This window comes from Chironomus tepperi, unplaced genomic scaffold (genome assembly GCF_022539635.2).
Source record: "Chironomus tepperi strain 1889 unplaced genomic scaffold, CSIRO-AGI_Ctep_v1 contig_196, whole genome shotgun sequence".
NCBI classification, from domain to species: domain Eukaryota; kingdom Metazoa; phylum Arthropoda; class Insecta; order Diptera; family Chironomidae; genus Chironomus; species Chironomus tepperi.
In genome coordinates, this window is record NW_027226318.1 from 2,500,551 (window position 1) to 2,515,032 (window position 14,482).

The 14,482-nt window shown below is 32.2% G+C and overlaps 2 protein-coding genes across 5 annotated transcripts in view; one reads left to right on the forward strand and one right to left on the reverse strand.

The window, feature by feature from the left end:
• Positions 1 to 99: 99 nt before the first annotated feature.
• Positions 100 to 3,074, forward strand: SF2 (splicing factor 2). Its single transcript, XM_070639568.1, has 5 exons — positions 100 to 297; positions 370 to 454; positions 517 to 915; positions 988 to 2,591; positions 2,974 to 3,074. Exons 1-4 carry the CDS (start codon positions 168 to 170, stop codon positions 1,109 to 1,111), a joined length of 738 nt encoding a protein of 245 aa, XP_070495669.1. The 5' UTR covers positions 100 to 167; the 3' UTR covers positions 1,112 to 2,591; positions 2,974 to 3,074.
• Positions 3,075 to 3,924: 850 nt separating this feature from the next.
• The window catches only part of sog (short gastrulation), a 70,526-nt gene continuing 59,968 nt past the window's right edge, over positions 3,925 to 14,482 (reverse strand). For 3 of the 4 annotated variants that reach the window (XM_070639616.1, XM_070639614.1, XM_070639615.1), the window contains exons 5-9: positions 12,009 to 12,068; positions 10,115 to 11,923; positions 9,972 to 10,046; positions 9,477 to 9,910; positions 3,925 to 7,908 (exon numbers count right to left, since the gene is read on the reverse strand). In XM_070639616.1, coding sequence (XP_070495717.1) covers positions 7,717 to 7,908; positions 9,477 to 9,910; positions 9,972 to 10,046; positions 10,115 to 11,923; positions 12,009 to 12,068 — 2,570 coding nt within the window. In that variant the 3' untranslated portion in view covers positions 3,925 to 7,716. The remainder of the gene's footprint in view (positions 7,909 to 9,476; positions 9,911 to 9,971; positions 10,047 to 10,114; positions 11,924 to 12,008; positions 12,069 to 14,482) is intronic. The other variant, XM_070639617.1, reaches the window with a different exon arrangement.

The window sequence follows — 14,482 nt, forward strand, 5'->3', positions numbered from 1 at the left end:
AAAAGTTTACTACTTGCCAATGAAGAAAACGAGAAATTAATGAACTTTTAAAATTGTATACAAAATAATTACTGCGTAGTTTTGACCCTTCATACTGTGCGCTAGATTTGTTTTGACACTTTAGTATTCCGGAAAAAAGTTTGAGAAAAATTAATAAAACTATAATAATGTCTCGCGGAGGAAATGAAAACAGAATCTACGTCGGTAACTTACCACCAGACATAAGGACTAAGGATGTTGAGGACCTATTTTTCCGCTTTGGAAAGGTCTCATTTGTCGATTTAAAAAATAGAAGAGGTAATTAGACAACAAAAAACCAAGCCATAAAAATTTTAAGCATTTTTCTCTTGTTTTTACTAATCCAATTAGGACCACCATTCGCTTTTGTTGAATTTGAGGATCACAGGGACGCATCAGATGCCGTAAAAGCAAGAAATAATTACGATTACGATGGGTAAGACTCGATGAAAATTTTCACTGTATCTCCATATTGTTTACACTATCGTATTATTATAGATACAAATTAAGGGTTGAATTCCCAAGAGGTGGCGGTCCAGGATCATCATATCGTGGCCGTTCTAATAATGATCGTGGAGGTTCAGGAAGAGGTGGTGGTAATAATAGACCAGCAGCACGTAGATCCCAGTATAGAGTATTGGTATCAGGATTACCATCATCTGGATCTTGGCAGGATTTGAAGGATCACATGAGGGAAGCAGGTGATGTTTGCTTTGCTGACGTATATAAAGATGGAACAGGGGTTGTTGAGTTTTTGCGTTATGAGGATATGAAATATGCGATTAAAAAGTTAGATGATTCGCGATTTAGAAGTCATGAAGGGGAGGTTGCATACATTCGTATTAAGGAAGACGGCGCACCTTCATATGGCGACGACCGACGAGAGTATAAAGACGGGTAAGCATCATATTTATAGTTTTATAAGATCAAATTAATAATTGAAGATAAACATCTTTCTTGTCTTTACAGGAGCTATGGACGTTCTCGTTCTCGCTCACCTTACTCCTCACCTCGAAGACGTCGCGGGTCGCCAGTTTACAATGATTTTCGTCCACGCGCTTCTCGTAGTCGCTCCCGATCTTACAACTATTAAATCTTCTGCATGCGATTCATTTCTAGATTCATGCAGGATCTGATGAACATACAATCACATTAAAACTATCTTTTTTTCTTAGAAGAGTATCAACTTCAACATTATACCCATAGATGAAAGACTTGCTCTTTTCCATTCTGATATAAAAAAAAAATTAATTAACTTAACATTCCTCGTGTCCCCTTTTTTGGAAATGAATTTTATTGTGTGTAAATTGTGCCATAGACAACTAGACAAGTCTTTTAAAATCAAGGTTTTTTATGTCGATTTATAATGCAGTGCACTGCACATACACACACATACACACAAATGTGAATTAATTAGCAATATTTAGTCACATCCAACTCGAGCCGTCAAAAAGAATGAAGAAAATTGTAAACTTTAATTGATAATGTTTTCTCAAATTTTCACAATCATATAAGATAACGATTAAACAAACTAATTAACTAATATAATTCAAATCTGAGAGATAAGTTCTTTTATAAGAGAAATAATACATATTCATAACAACCATACTTGATAGTAAACTAACAATTATGGACTGAAATGTTGAACAACATTGTATTTTCTTCTGTACAACTTGACTAGTAAAATATTAATCATAGAACTTAGAATTTGTGTCCAACATGACGTCCATAATTGTTAGCATTAATGAACTTTACAACTGATTTATTAATTCATCCTTTTTTCTTTTTCTTTTCTCTACGATATGAAAAAATACAACTGATTGAGTTCGGGGTTATAAAAAAGTATTTGGATTTATGGATATTGGATTATTTGCACATTTATGGATTTATTTCGCATATATGGATAAGAAAATTCATGCAAAAAAACCTAACAAGGATTTGGATTATAGGATATTCATGCCGGATTCTCAGGATTAAAAAAAATATTTTTTTTCAATCGTAATTGGCTTTAGTGAGGATTAAAATTTTCCATAGGATCTCCCCGATTTAAATAACTTTCAATTATTACGTTTCAAGAAAGGATCTCAAATTCGAGGACCAATCCACTTGTTTAAAGATGTTCTCATTAGTCTCAAATTTAAGGATTTTCTTTTAAAATGAGGATTTAACTCAGGACAATCCATTTTAAAAACCAGGAAACTATCTATTCAGGAAACTTTGAGGATTAACCCATTTAATAACTTAGGATTTAGTCTCAATTGCCACGGGATTCCCTTCCGAAATTCATGGAAAATTCTTCTTATCTCAGGATTTATCTCTAAATCTTAGGATTTTGTGTGTCGGATCTACTCTCAAAGTCTCAGGAGAATCAGGAAATTAAGGATTTGTAGTCTCCGTGGGATACATTTTCTTATCATTTTGATTCCTTTATCACTTGCAAAAAAAAACATGCGGAGAGATTCAGGATATAAAAGATTTTCAAAAGGATGTCTTTAGGACATCGAGGGATATGGAAGTGAAATGTGTTTAGATTATGTTCAAAATGGATGGATTGAGGATAAAGGATTTTTCTGGTATGGAAAAAACAGATTCATATTAAAAATAGCTTTAACTTAATTATTTTTGATTAACCTTTTATCCTTTTCTGTGGATTTTATGTGAAAATAGGGATGCATCCTCATCCCAATTTTCCCATAAAATATAATTCTCAGTAGTGTTGTGTCTCTAACTCTTAAAAAATATAAATCTACAACACAATTCATTTATTTTTATATCATATCATCTAGATATAGAAGCACACAGGTTTTGAGCATGAATTTTTATCATAAAACAATAATGATTAATTTTATTTTTATTCTTTTCTCTATGGTCTGTCTGATATGATAATTGTATATTTTTAATTTTTACTATTTTATCCCATTATTCCATGTGTTTGCTGTTTGATTTTGTCTCAAGCAATAAGCAATTTTTCAAATAATAATTTATGATTGGATTCAAGCTGTAACGAACAAAAAAAGGCGATTAACGTGAATAAAACAAGGATATTTGATGAATAAGTGTAGTCTTCTTATTGCTGTTGAGTTTTCAGATACTTTTTCGTGATTTACCGTCCACAAAACAATTAGTTAGTCAATATAAACCATACCATAGCAGAAAATGTCAATGAAGGGAACAACAGAGATGAGAAGAGCAGAAATACAAGTTTGCTTTACCGCTCTATGATTGAATCCGCGAGGAAAAAGAAGTGTCCTCGAACTCTAAAAGCAACATGACGTTAGACAGATCTAAGAGAATGCCAGTAAGATGCGAAAACGGATAATTTGTACAAACTTTGTGATAAAGTCAGCAATATAGTTGGATGGACAGCGTCTTAGAGTTATCTATGCTCCGCATGAGATCAGGAGTCCAGTATAGAGATACTTGTAGACTGTTGTGAGCTGGAATATTAGAAAAACTATCTAAACTACGTTGCGAATGGAATAGCTGATTAAGATCGCGATAATTGTCGGAGTCTATTTTTCTCTTTGTACAAGGCTGTAAACCGATCACAGTATAAGTCAATCAGAAACACTAAGTGCTTATAGTTGCAATTGATGGAATTAGCGTTTCCTTTGTCTAGTCATTAAGGCACTTAATCCCTTTATATAGATACAATTAAGATTTCGTGATCTGAAAATTAAGGAACACCTGAAAAAGAACTCATTATCCCAAACAGACAAGAAGCATGATCGACTATATGAGATGACATGATGACTTGATTGAGTATACTCATAAGCACACTCATTTAGTGGGTATGCTTATTGCTAGTTATGGTAAAAGACTGAAAAAGGATCAATCAAGACCACAAATGTCACGGTAGCTGAAAATAAAATGCTGGAACTTTAAGGAATGAGAGTAAAAGGCTGATTATTTCCATTTTTATAAAGAATACATTTTTCTTTTTTTGTTCATTGCATCATAAAGTAAAGTAGATTTACAATTATTGTATTATCTTCATCATTACATTGATGCTTTTTGTAAATTTCATCATTTCAATTTTTTAAAAATCTTGTGTTACATTTTATTGTTGTTAATTATTTTTATTTCTTGCTTCTTCCTTCCTCTGACTTTCTCGATAATAAATATATAATTTTTTTTATGTTCCAAAAACACTTAAAATTTTTTCAAAAAAAAAATTAATATTTTTTGAGTGAATGAAGAATTTTATGCTCAATAAATGGCATCAAATGTTAGTTCTCATAAATTGTTTAATGCTCAAGTCACACAAATGTCTATAAGGCATTGACTTCCTTGATGAAATTTGTGTCACTTGAGACTGTGTTCCTTAAGAAAGGACTTTTTATAAACTTTCCATATCCTTTCTTATTTTTGGATCTTCCCGCGCAAAATTTCTTGCAAAAAAATGTAGTTAACTCTTAACTCCGTTAGACATAATATATATTTTGTGCAAGATATTAATTAATATAATATATTTTTATATGAAATTATATTTGAATGCATCCCTCATTCATCACCGCCATTTTCTACCCCGTTTATCCACTAACTTTCTTCATCATCATTTCCATATTTATTAATGTTTCATATATAGTTTATCAGTCTTTGGTACGTGGTAACCAGTGAAGAATCTAAAAATTAAATTAAGAAATTTTTGTGTTTCATAGTTTTTTTTTGTTTATAATTTTTTTTGGAAAAAGAGAAAAAAATTGCCCAAATTAATCCTACATTTCTTTTGCATGTATGTTCTTCACTGGTGGTAACAAAAAGCATGCGAAAAATACAAAATATTTTGACATGAAATTTTGCATGCTTATTGAGTGTAAAAAATATATAAATTGGATGGACTGGAGTCACTATGGGGTGGGCTTCTCGATATGTTCCTAAATAAGGGCTATCCACTAATGACGTCTAACAGATTTTTCATCAAGGATCTAGATCAATTAGCGCAGATCTAGTTATTTGATTGTTTGACGTAATTAATGAAAATCCCCAGAATTTTGAGGTTAAAAATCTCAAGAACATAACCAAGAAACCTACCCCAGTGCCCCAACAAACCCCCCAAAACTAGATGTCAATGAAAATTTTTTATTTCCTACATTTTCTCTCCTTCTTCTGATTATATAGATAATTTCATTAAATTTGACTGTATGCAGCATGCATGCTAAATGAATGCGGTATTATGCGAATAGTAATCTATTTTGGATTATGGAGAAGGATATATAAAAAATATTCGCAGAGATTAATTATTGTACACTTGTTAATTTTTTTATTTTAATTTACAAATTGATTTTAGGTCAATTTTAAGTTTTTTTTTCTTCTTCCAATTTTTATGATGCTGATTTTCAGAAAATTTTCAAATAATGTTAAGGGGTGGAATCTTTCATATGTGGTTAAGTTAGATGAAGTAGACAGCTTTCAATTTGAAAATCTTGGAGCAACAGTTGTAGCATGTGTCATGCATTTGCAACTGTTGCGTGACAATAATGACACTGTCATAGTGCATATGACACGATCATAGTTCGTATGACATGCGACACCTATCAACGCATCAGCTGTATGTCGCTCGATACAATATGTTGTATGACACATGCAACACAGTGTGTAAATTCAATGATTAAGATTCATGCACAATTCATTTCAGTAGAACCTGAAAAATAAATCGAATCATGCCTGAATATCTAAATAATTGAAGATAAATGACTGTGTTATTGATGTTGCAGGGATGTTATCATATGTGAAGCTGTCTACTTTAACCAACGTCTTCTTCATGATTTGATCGATCTTAAGCTCCCCCTTTTTCATGTACATCATAATGTATTTATATTTTTTCTTCGTGGACCTTTATGTCAAGCCAATAATAATAATAAAATAGTAATTTTTTTTCAGTATTAATAATAGTAATTTTTAGTTTCATACAATTAGTAATGACTACACATTTTTTGTTTTCTTTTCCTTTAAAAATAAAATTTTGTAGGTACAAATTTAATAATCCATATCCACTTTCCATCTCTTGTTAATTGCTTTTTTTTTGTTTTGTTTTATAATATCATTCTTTTTTATGCCTTTAAAGTCAATCAACATAAAAAGTAATTTCTAATTTGTATAAATTTTTTAGCAAAAGTTTTTTTAGTCCTTACGAATTAGTATGATTTTTTATGCATGTGTATGTATGTGTGTGTATGTGTATGTAGGTGTGTGGATTTGGATGTTGATTTAGTAAAAACTTATAAAATTTGCAGAAAAAACGATTCGAATTATTAATTTCTAAATATATATATGTAGCATAATATATATTTTCATGTTCTAAGTCTGAGCTTTTAAAGAAGAAAAGCTTTTGGTAAGTTTAATTAAAAGTAAGAATACATAATGATTGCGGTTTTTTTGAATTTCTATTAGAATTAAGTGATTATGAAAAATGACATTGTTATTGCTCGATGTGCCTTCTTTCATCTTTGTGTGGTTGTTTTTTTTTTTTTGTATTTTAATTAATAAATGTAATTTTTTCAATTTTTTTTTCTTTGATTTTTTTAATAAATTTTTTAAGAGATAAATTTCTTGAAAATAAGAAATTTTTTTAATAATGTATTGTATGTACAATGTTTCTTGCTTCCTCTAATTCCTCTAAAAGCTCTTTCTTAAAAAGCTTACTTAACTAAATAATTTTCATTTCCTTCTCGATATTTTTTTCGATAACAAAAAAAAAAGTAAATTTCAAACAATTAATCAATTAATTCAGTCAGCCTTGATGCGTACCCGAGCAACACAGTATTGTAAATGCAATTACCTGTAACAGTGTATGTGGTCAAGTGATTGTCTTGTTGTGGACTTGTTGCTGTCGAGTCGTTCTAATGTTGTATGGACAAAATTGGGAATTGTACGCTGTGTTGTGTCACATGCAACGTGTCACATGCGACATGACACAATATTCAAAATTTAAATTTTAAAACAATTTTTTGGTATTTTAATCTAGCTACTAAGCAATTATCTTCACAATCATATGTCACTCGGTATGATCATATATCTAAAATAATATAGAAGACTTATCACGTTCTCAATAGCGACAAGTAAATGTGCCTATAAAATAAAAGAAGTTGTACCCAAAAAAAACTTATTCAGCCCACATTTTTTTTGCGTTGATGCATGCAAGTCGCGTTTGTAATGTATACATATAGGAAGTATATCGAAAAGAAATACAGAAGATTTATTGTCGCTAAGAAGATCGCAATAGATTTGCGTGGTAGAATAGCATCAAGCCAACAAATTAAACATGATATAACTCTTTTTTTTTCAATCAACACGCCCTGTTTCTGTTCATAATATTCTTAATAATTTTTATCCACCGGTTATAAAAAAAAGAAACCTTTAAAGTTTGGTTTTTTCGTCATCATCATCATCAAAAGCAAAGAAAACATATGCGAAATACACATATACATATGCATATTCATCATTATAGATTATAAACTCAAAAAATATATATAATCGCTCTGCGTACTTAATGACACTTAATTGATAATAATTCATAATTTATTAATTATTTTGTATGTATGCTTTTTTGTTTCTCTTAACATTTTAAACATTTTTTTTTTTCTCGTGTATATGTGGGGGTGTGTTTTTTCATCCTCAAAAAAAGAACTTTAATAATTTCTGGAAATTTAATTTTTTTTTTACACTTTTCGTTTCCTATTTTGATGAATGAATATTTCAACTTTTGGATGCATTCTGTTGCTGTTGTTGCTGCTGTTGCTTTTGTTTTCGTCGATGTCCCGCTTGATGACGTCTGGCTCGACATTGACAACAGTCATCGTCAATTGGCTGCTTCTTACCATTTTTATTATTTTGATTTTGGCAAGCTGTACGTGGGCATCGCTTCTTCTCACAGTTAATATTACCATCCTGAAAAAATTTGTTAACAAACAAAGAGGAAGAGAGAAGAAAAAAAATTAATTAAGCTGAATACAATTTATTGATCGCATTAGTGCCATAGTTAGTCGTATGACAAATTATTATCCATCGTCGGACATGTATCTTTCTATCTCTCTCATTCTAGCCATTTATTGATACCTTCTTCTTTTGCCACCACACATGATATTGTATAGTATATTTACAATAATACAATGGAAGCTACCACATGTTTATGATAGTAATAATAGTGTTCTTCTTACACAATCCATTCACCTTCACAATTCGCGCGAAAAACGAAAACATTGTTATTATTCTTATTCTTTAATGTGTATTATATCAAGTAATACTTCTTATCTAATCTCGAGAGGAAAAAAGAAACCCACATTGTACACTTGAATCTTAGAAAAAGTGTACATATGATGGCAACTGATTTACTTTATTTGACTTTATATTATTTGCAAAGAGCCTCTCTTTATTATTATCCAATAGTATTATCATTTGCTGTTATCATTTGGAATTGAAATTGAATGAAATTTTTATAAGCAGGTCGTCGTTCGGTAGACGCCACCACTCATTATCGTAGGTTTTGTTGTGTAAATATATTTGTACAATTTGAATGGTCTTGCTGAATGAAATGTTTGTGCCTTTTTTTTTCAAAAATGATGGAATTTTAATGTCTTGAAATTTACGCAGTAGATTGTTGCCATCGTGTTGCTTTGTTATCACGAAAAAGTGATGTTTTAAATAATAGTCTAGACTTTGATTGTTTGGCGGGAAGTGGCTGGAAGTTTGTTTTTCAAAATCAGCCTTTCTTATGGATTTACTGTTGCTGAGATTGTTATTGGCTGTTTTGTGCCACTTTTTTGGATATCTCAATCATTAAAGATGATTTTATATCCTTAAACTTTCAAAGTTATTCCAAATTTACTTTTCGAAGTGGAAGCAGAAAAAAATTCAAAATGGCGGCAATCGAACCATCGGTTAATCAGCTCAAAATTGACTTAAATTTCGTGAAAAACATCGATAACGGAATTAATCTTATCAACCATGGGCTTTCTTACTATATTTTACTCTAAGCAGTCGTGACGAAACGTGAGCATTTTGCAAAATCGTGATGATTAATTTTGACTAATAAATGACTTAAGTTTATCATATTTTTTTCTAGAGAGATTATTGACAAGATACACAAATTCTTCACGTCACTGTTCATTCAAGTTTCTAAAAATTGTTATTATAGTAACTAAAAATAAAATATAGCGTATATGTATTAAATTTGTCACATAACGCAACAAAAAAGAAATGAAAAAAATGAACTCGTTTTCCTTGAAATTAAACTGCAAATAATCCGCACGTCGTTGAGTTTAGCGGGATTTTTTATAAGTTGTGAGTAAATAATTAAAGTATGTGAAGTAGCTTTGTGATCGATGTATGTAAAAAAAGAGTTATTTTATCAATATGTGGTTTTGTCATGTCAATTGATTGGCAAATAAGGTCTGGCGCATGATGTTACACAATGAATTTAATATCATCGACTTAATTCGATATGAGTGAGCACTTACCTTGCATTTACACTTGATGCATTTCTGTTCACCATGTGAAGCGATAATTGGATGCCATTCTTGTCCATTTTTATGGTATCCCATATGTGATTTACAGCCACCACTTGCCATTATTACTGTTGGTGAATTCAATGTTCCTGTTCTGCTTCCCTCATCTTTCATTACTTCTGTATTCTGTTTTGATTCCTTTTGTGGCTTAACCTGTACAGGATAATTGAATTTAGTCATGGAATAGCTCGATAAATTTGTTAAACTTACGTCAGGACATCTCTTGCAGCATGCCTTCTTATCAGGACGATATGCAACTTTCTCATTGCAGTTAAGTGGAGGACATTGTACTCTTGGACATGATACTTCTAAACTATTTGCATCACATGTACATACTGCACATGTGTCGAAGCCATTTGGTGGCAAATATGGATGCCATGATGATCCTATGATTAGAAACAACATTATTAAGTATGAAGTCATAATAAGATGAAGTTAAGAACTTACCAGCTTTGTAGAATTGGTCTCCGAGTTTACATCCACGTGGTGGGGCATTATTGTTGGTCTCTTCCACATATTTTCCTATAAAATAGACATAAATCCAATGATTATCAAGACTTAAAGGATGAATATAGTCAATAAGTACTTACCAACACATGTAGGACAACATTCACCCTTTCTATGCAACTGGTCTTCCTTCTTACACTTTAGTGGCGGACATTTGATCGGTTCACATTTAACACGTCGATTGTTACATGCGCAAACGGTGCAAGATTCAATAGTGCTGTGCCACTGTTCACCATCGTCATAGAATCGATTCGAATGATAACATTTCGTGTCGGATGATTGATGATTTGAGTTATCTTCTGCAGCACCACCATTGCCAACTTCATTCTCAACGGTTAATGGATAACAATGATTTGGTACTTTGACTGATTTGACTTTCGATTTGAGTATATTTTGATCCTTTGATACAATTTCAATGAAATTAACACTTGATTCCAATTTAGCAAGATCAGTTGCTGAGATGCTAAGAACAAAACCTTCCAAATGATTTGAAGCAAATTCTTCGAGTAAGCGACGATGAATTGGTGCACCATAAACTTCCATTGGCATATCAACAAGATATAATTGCAATGGATGATATTGAGTTGGAACTCCAGCTAAGCTTACATCGTAATGGAGATTACAATCGTTGTCGACAGCAATCCATGCCATACCGACAGAGTGTAAAGGTGCATGATCGCCAACACGCTTCAATAAAATTGGTTCTTCGGAATCGCGTGCATCCGTGACAGGTCGTACGGAGAATTTACCACGAATGAGACTCGTTTCAGACTTTGTTGCAACATTAAGGCCAAGATCGCCAGCATAAAGTGGCTCTAAAACACGCGGACCCAATTTATCAACAACTCCATAAGCACGATCCATCTCAAGTGATGATGTCAGATCCTCTAGTTCCGTATTCTTCTTACCACCATTATCATTTGTGAGAGTTATTAATGGCTTATCGACCATGTTCAAATTATGTGTCTGGATATTGTAGACTAATGATCCATCTTTGTTTAAGTAAAGCCATGCCATACCAGCTGATTTGGTTTTTGATTCAGGATTGTGAGATGAAAGTAGTGTCTGGAAGAGTTCACAGGCAACACGTGTAATTACATTTCCTTGAATTCTCAATGCTTCTGGCTTTTTCTTTGACTCAACGACAATTTGAAGTTTACCACGAGTCAATAGACGCAACTCGTTGACGGACACAGGTGATGAAAATTCAATAACATTAATGTCATGATTTGGCTTTTTGACACGTTGGATTTCCTCAATAATAACAGATCTCTTTTCAACACTTTCCAAACGAATATTTAATGGAATATCGGCAGTTTCGTCAGCCTCAAAAAGTCCATTGACTACCAATGTAAGATGAATTGATGGAGCAACACCGCTGTTTGTTGAAACAATGGCAGTTCCACCAGCTCCAGCCATAACATCAGGATTTGTACCAGGTGCTGGTTCCAAAAGTGAACTAAATAATTCGGTTGATAATGCTGGATATTTACTGATTGGACCGGCAAGTGCTAAATCTGATCCGAATTTTCCACCCCAAATTAAGACAGCATTCATTTGATCTTCACGCAATAAGCGTCTGTAATCTCTTGGTACACGTCTCCATACACCACAAATTTTACCGGTTGCATTTTGATAGTTACTGCTTGGACCATTATTTGGTATGACTAGACTATGTTCCTCTAAAATATTACCGCTATTATCTATAAATTGTATGGCACTTGGACGGGATGCTTTTTCTGATACATAAAATGAGTAATACAAATTCTTCTTATGGAACGAGAAGCGACCGGTTGCTATTAAATTTTGTGGATTCTTTGTGGAATAATTATTGAGCATTTCATCGCGTTTCAACATTGTTGATGTTCTGCCAGTAAGAAGGGCACCGAAATCTGTCAGGAATAATAAATTTCACATTAATTATTGAGGTTATGTTTGCCAAATTTCAATGTAAATCAGCAAGCTGCCAATACTTACGTTTCATATCTTCCGGTTCATTTATTGTTGCTACCGGTGTGTCTTGAAGAATGTCAGGACCTGTTAAGAATAAGAAAAAATTCACAGAATTAAACAATTGGATACAAAATCAATTTTATGCCTTTCTTTCTTTCGGCGTCATAATGACACTCATTTCCTTTTTTAACATACATAAAGTTTTGTTCAAGGTTATTCTAAAATGGATAGGTGTGCACATAAAGCGGTTCCGTTTTCCTTTCTCAGCTTCTTTGAATGGAGAATAAAATTTCAATGGAACTAACTTTTGCTAATGAATGGATAGAATGGGAATTGTTGCTATGCACAATATGAATGAATGCTCTCCGTGTATGAATGGATGGAATATTCTTTTTGGGTACGATCCAGGTAAGTTTTGACACATACAAAGGAGAAATCTAGAAGAATGGCGAAGAATGTTGCAGTTTTGAGGTCAATGGAGGATTTTAAGGTAGAAAAAAGTTAAATTGACATGGACTTTTGCTCTGTGTGAGCATTGAAGGAATTAAACCCGATCGGCATATATTTTGGATGTTGCAACCACGTGGCCTGGTCGGGTCTTGATACTCGTACGTCACTTCGTTCTCAGAATGTGCTTTATTGACAGAATTTGAATTGTTGCCTGTCATTCATGAGTGACGGCGCTAAAATACTGAGAATTTCACTCAGTTCCCCTTGAGAGGCTTCCTCCTTTTCTTAATATTAGCTATAGTGTTGTGATCGACATCCAAAGCCATTAAAATGTGAACAAATACCATTAAGTCTTAAAAAGACATGACATAGGCTGATGATCAGCCAAGATAGTCGATTAAAATCACCCAAAAAAATCAAAACAACTTAAATCTAAAGCTAATTTTATGTCTGAGTCTCATGCTCAATTTGATTTGTTAGAAAATTATAAAATTAACAATCACATATATTAAGGTTTAGTGTCAATTTTGTGAGAATTTAAGGGTTACAAATGATCAGTTTCAATGGCAAATGTGAAAGTATTTGCGCCTGAAATTGTCTTTCTCAATTTTATGTGCTATTAATGTTCTATTTTATGATTCTGACTCTTTTTTTCATATTTATACACAATTTGAGGATTTTACGATATGTTTGAGTTAAAAAATATTTTTATCTGTAATTACACTGACTGTTCATCCATCCAAAATGTGTGAAAAATAAAAAATCATAAAATCCATCTTTCAGTGATCAAATATTTATATCTTATTTTATAGTGGCACTAGTCGAACGACATACCCTAAGAATAACATGACGGTCGTGTGAAAGAAAGGAACAAAAAATATTTTCTTTCAGTTTTAATTAATTATTTCCTCATTATTGTCACACCAATTGCCAAAAAAATATTTCACATGTGACATAAAATTCAACGACATTTTTTACTTTACTTTCATTCAGATGTTTATGGTAGAGACAGCTCTTTTGCGTGTATACACCATAATTTTCATTATCCACCTGTAGTTTTCCCTCCAACTTAATGAAATGTGTCAGATGAGGCACAACATCATTATTATTTTCGCGTGAAAATTATGCTTTCAAGTCAGTCTTTCTCTCTGCCTTTTTTTTTTTTTTTGAGAAATATTATTAAAATGAGATGTGAAATTCATTGGAAATTGTATTTTATTTATAAATAGCGCGGTCTAGTGAATATTCAATGGCAATGAGTGATTCAGGAATTAGGAGATTCGATTGATATATTTAGCATTATTTTGATGGAACTTTACTATGTACAGAGATGTTGATTTAATGTTTTGGGGATCTTTTAGGTAATTGCTACTGGATCAGCTAAAACTCAGAACTTGACTTCCCATGACTTGATTTATCGATTGGCGATCACTTTGCCGGAGGTTCATGTTCAATTGCATTAATGATAGTACCATACATACTATAGAAAGTAGTTATAGTTGGCATTTTGCCAAGCTTTTAAGCAATCCCCAAAAGTACAAACGAGTGAATTCCCCAAAATAATGAGCTGTGACCAGAAATATTAAAGATGCTGGTTCCATTCTCACTTGACTTATCAAGTTATCAAGACTTATCAAGTTTCTGGATCAGAAAAGAGCAAGATCTGTGATAGAAAATTGTTTCCACAACAGCCAATTGAACTAAAAGCACTAAAACCCAAAAATGCGCTCTAGCCACAAGACCTTCAAGTCTAAAACCCTATAATCAAATATTTTGTATCTTTTTAGGACCATTTAACGAAAAAAGAAATTAAAAATCTGTTGTGTAGCCACAGAAATTTATTACCACAGCAAGCAGGCATCTACAGAAGTAGTTACTGCTCATTTCAAATGATTAATATTTATTATTATTATTATTATTATCATTTTTTTCTTCATTTCGATCTTTTTTTTGCAAAAAGAAAGAAGACTTAGTTATGAGCGTTGGGAATTTGCTCTTCACATCTTCCTTTTATTATGACTTTGCATCGCAAAATTCTCTTAGAGGAA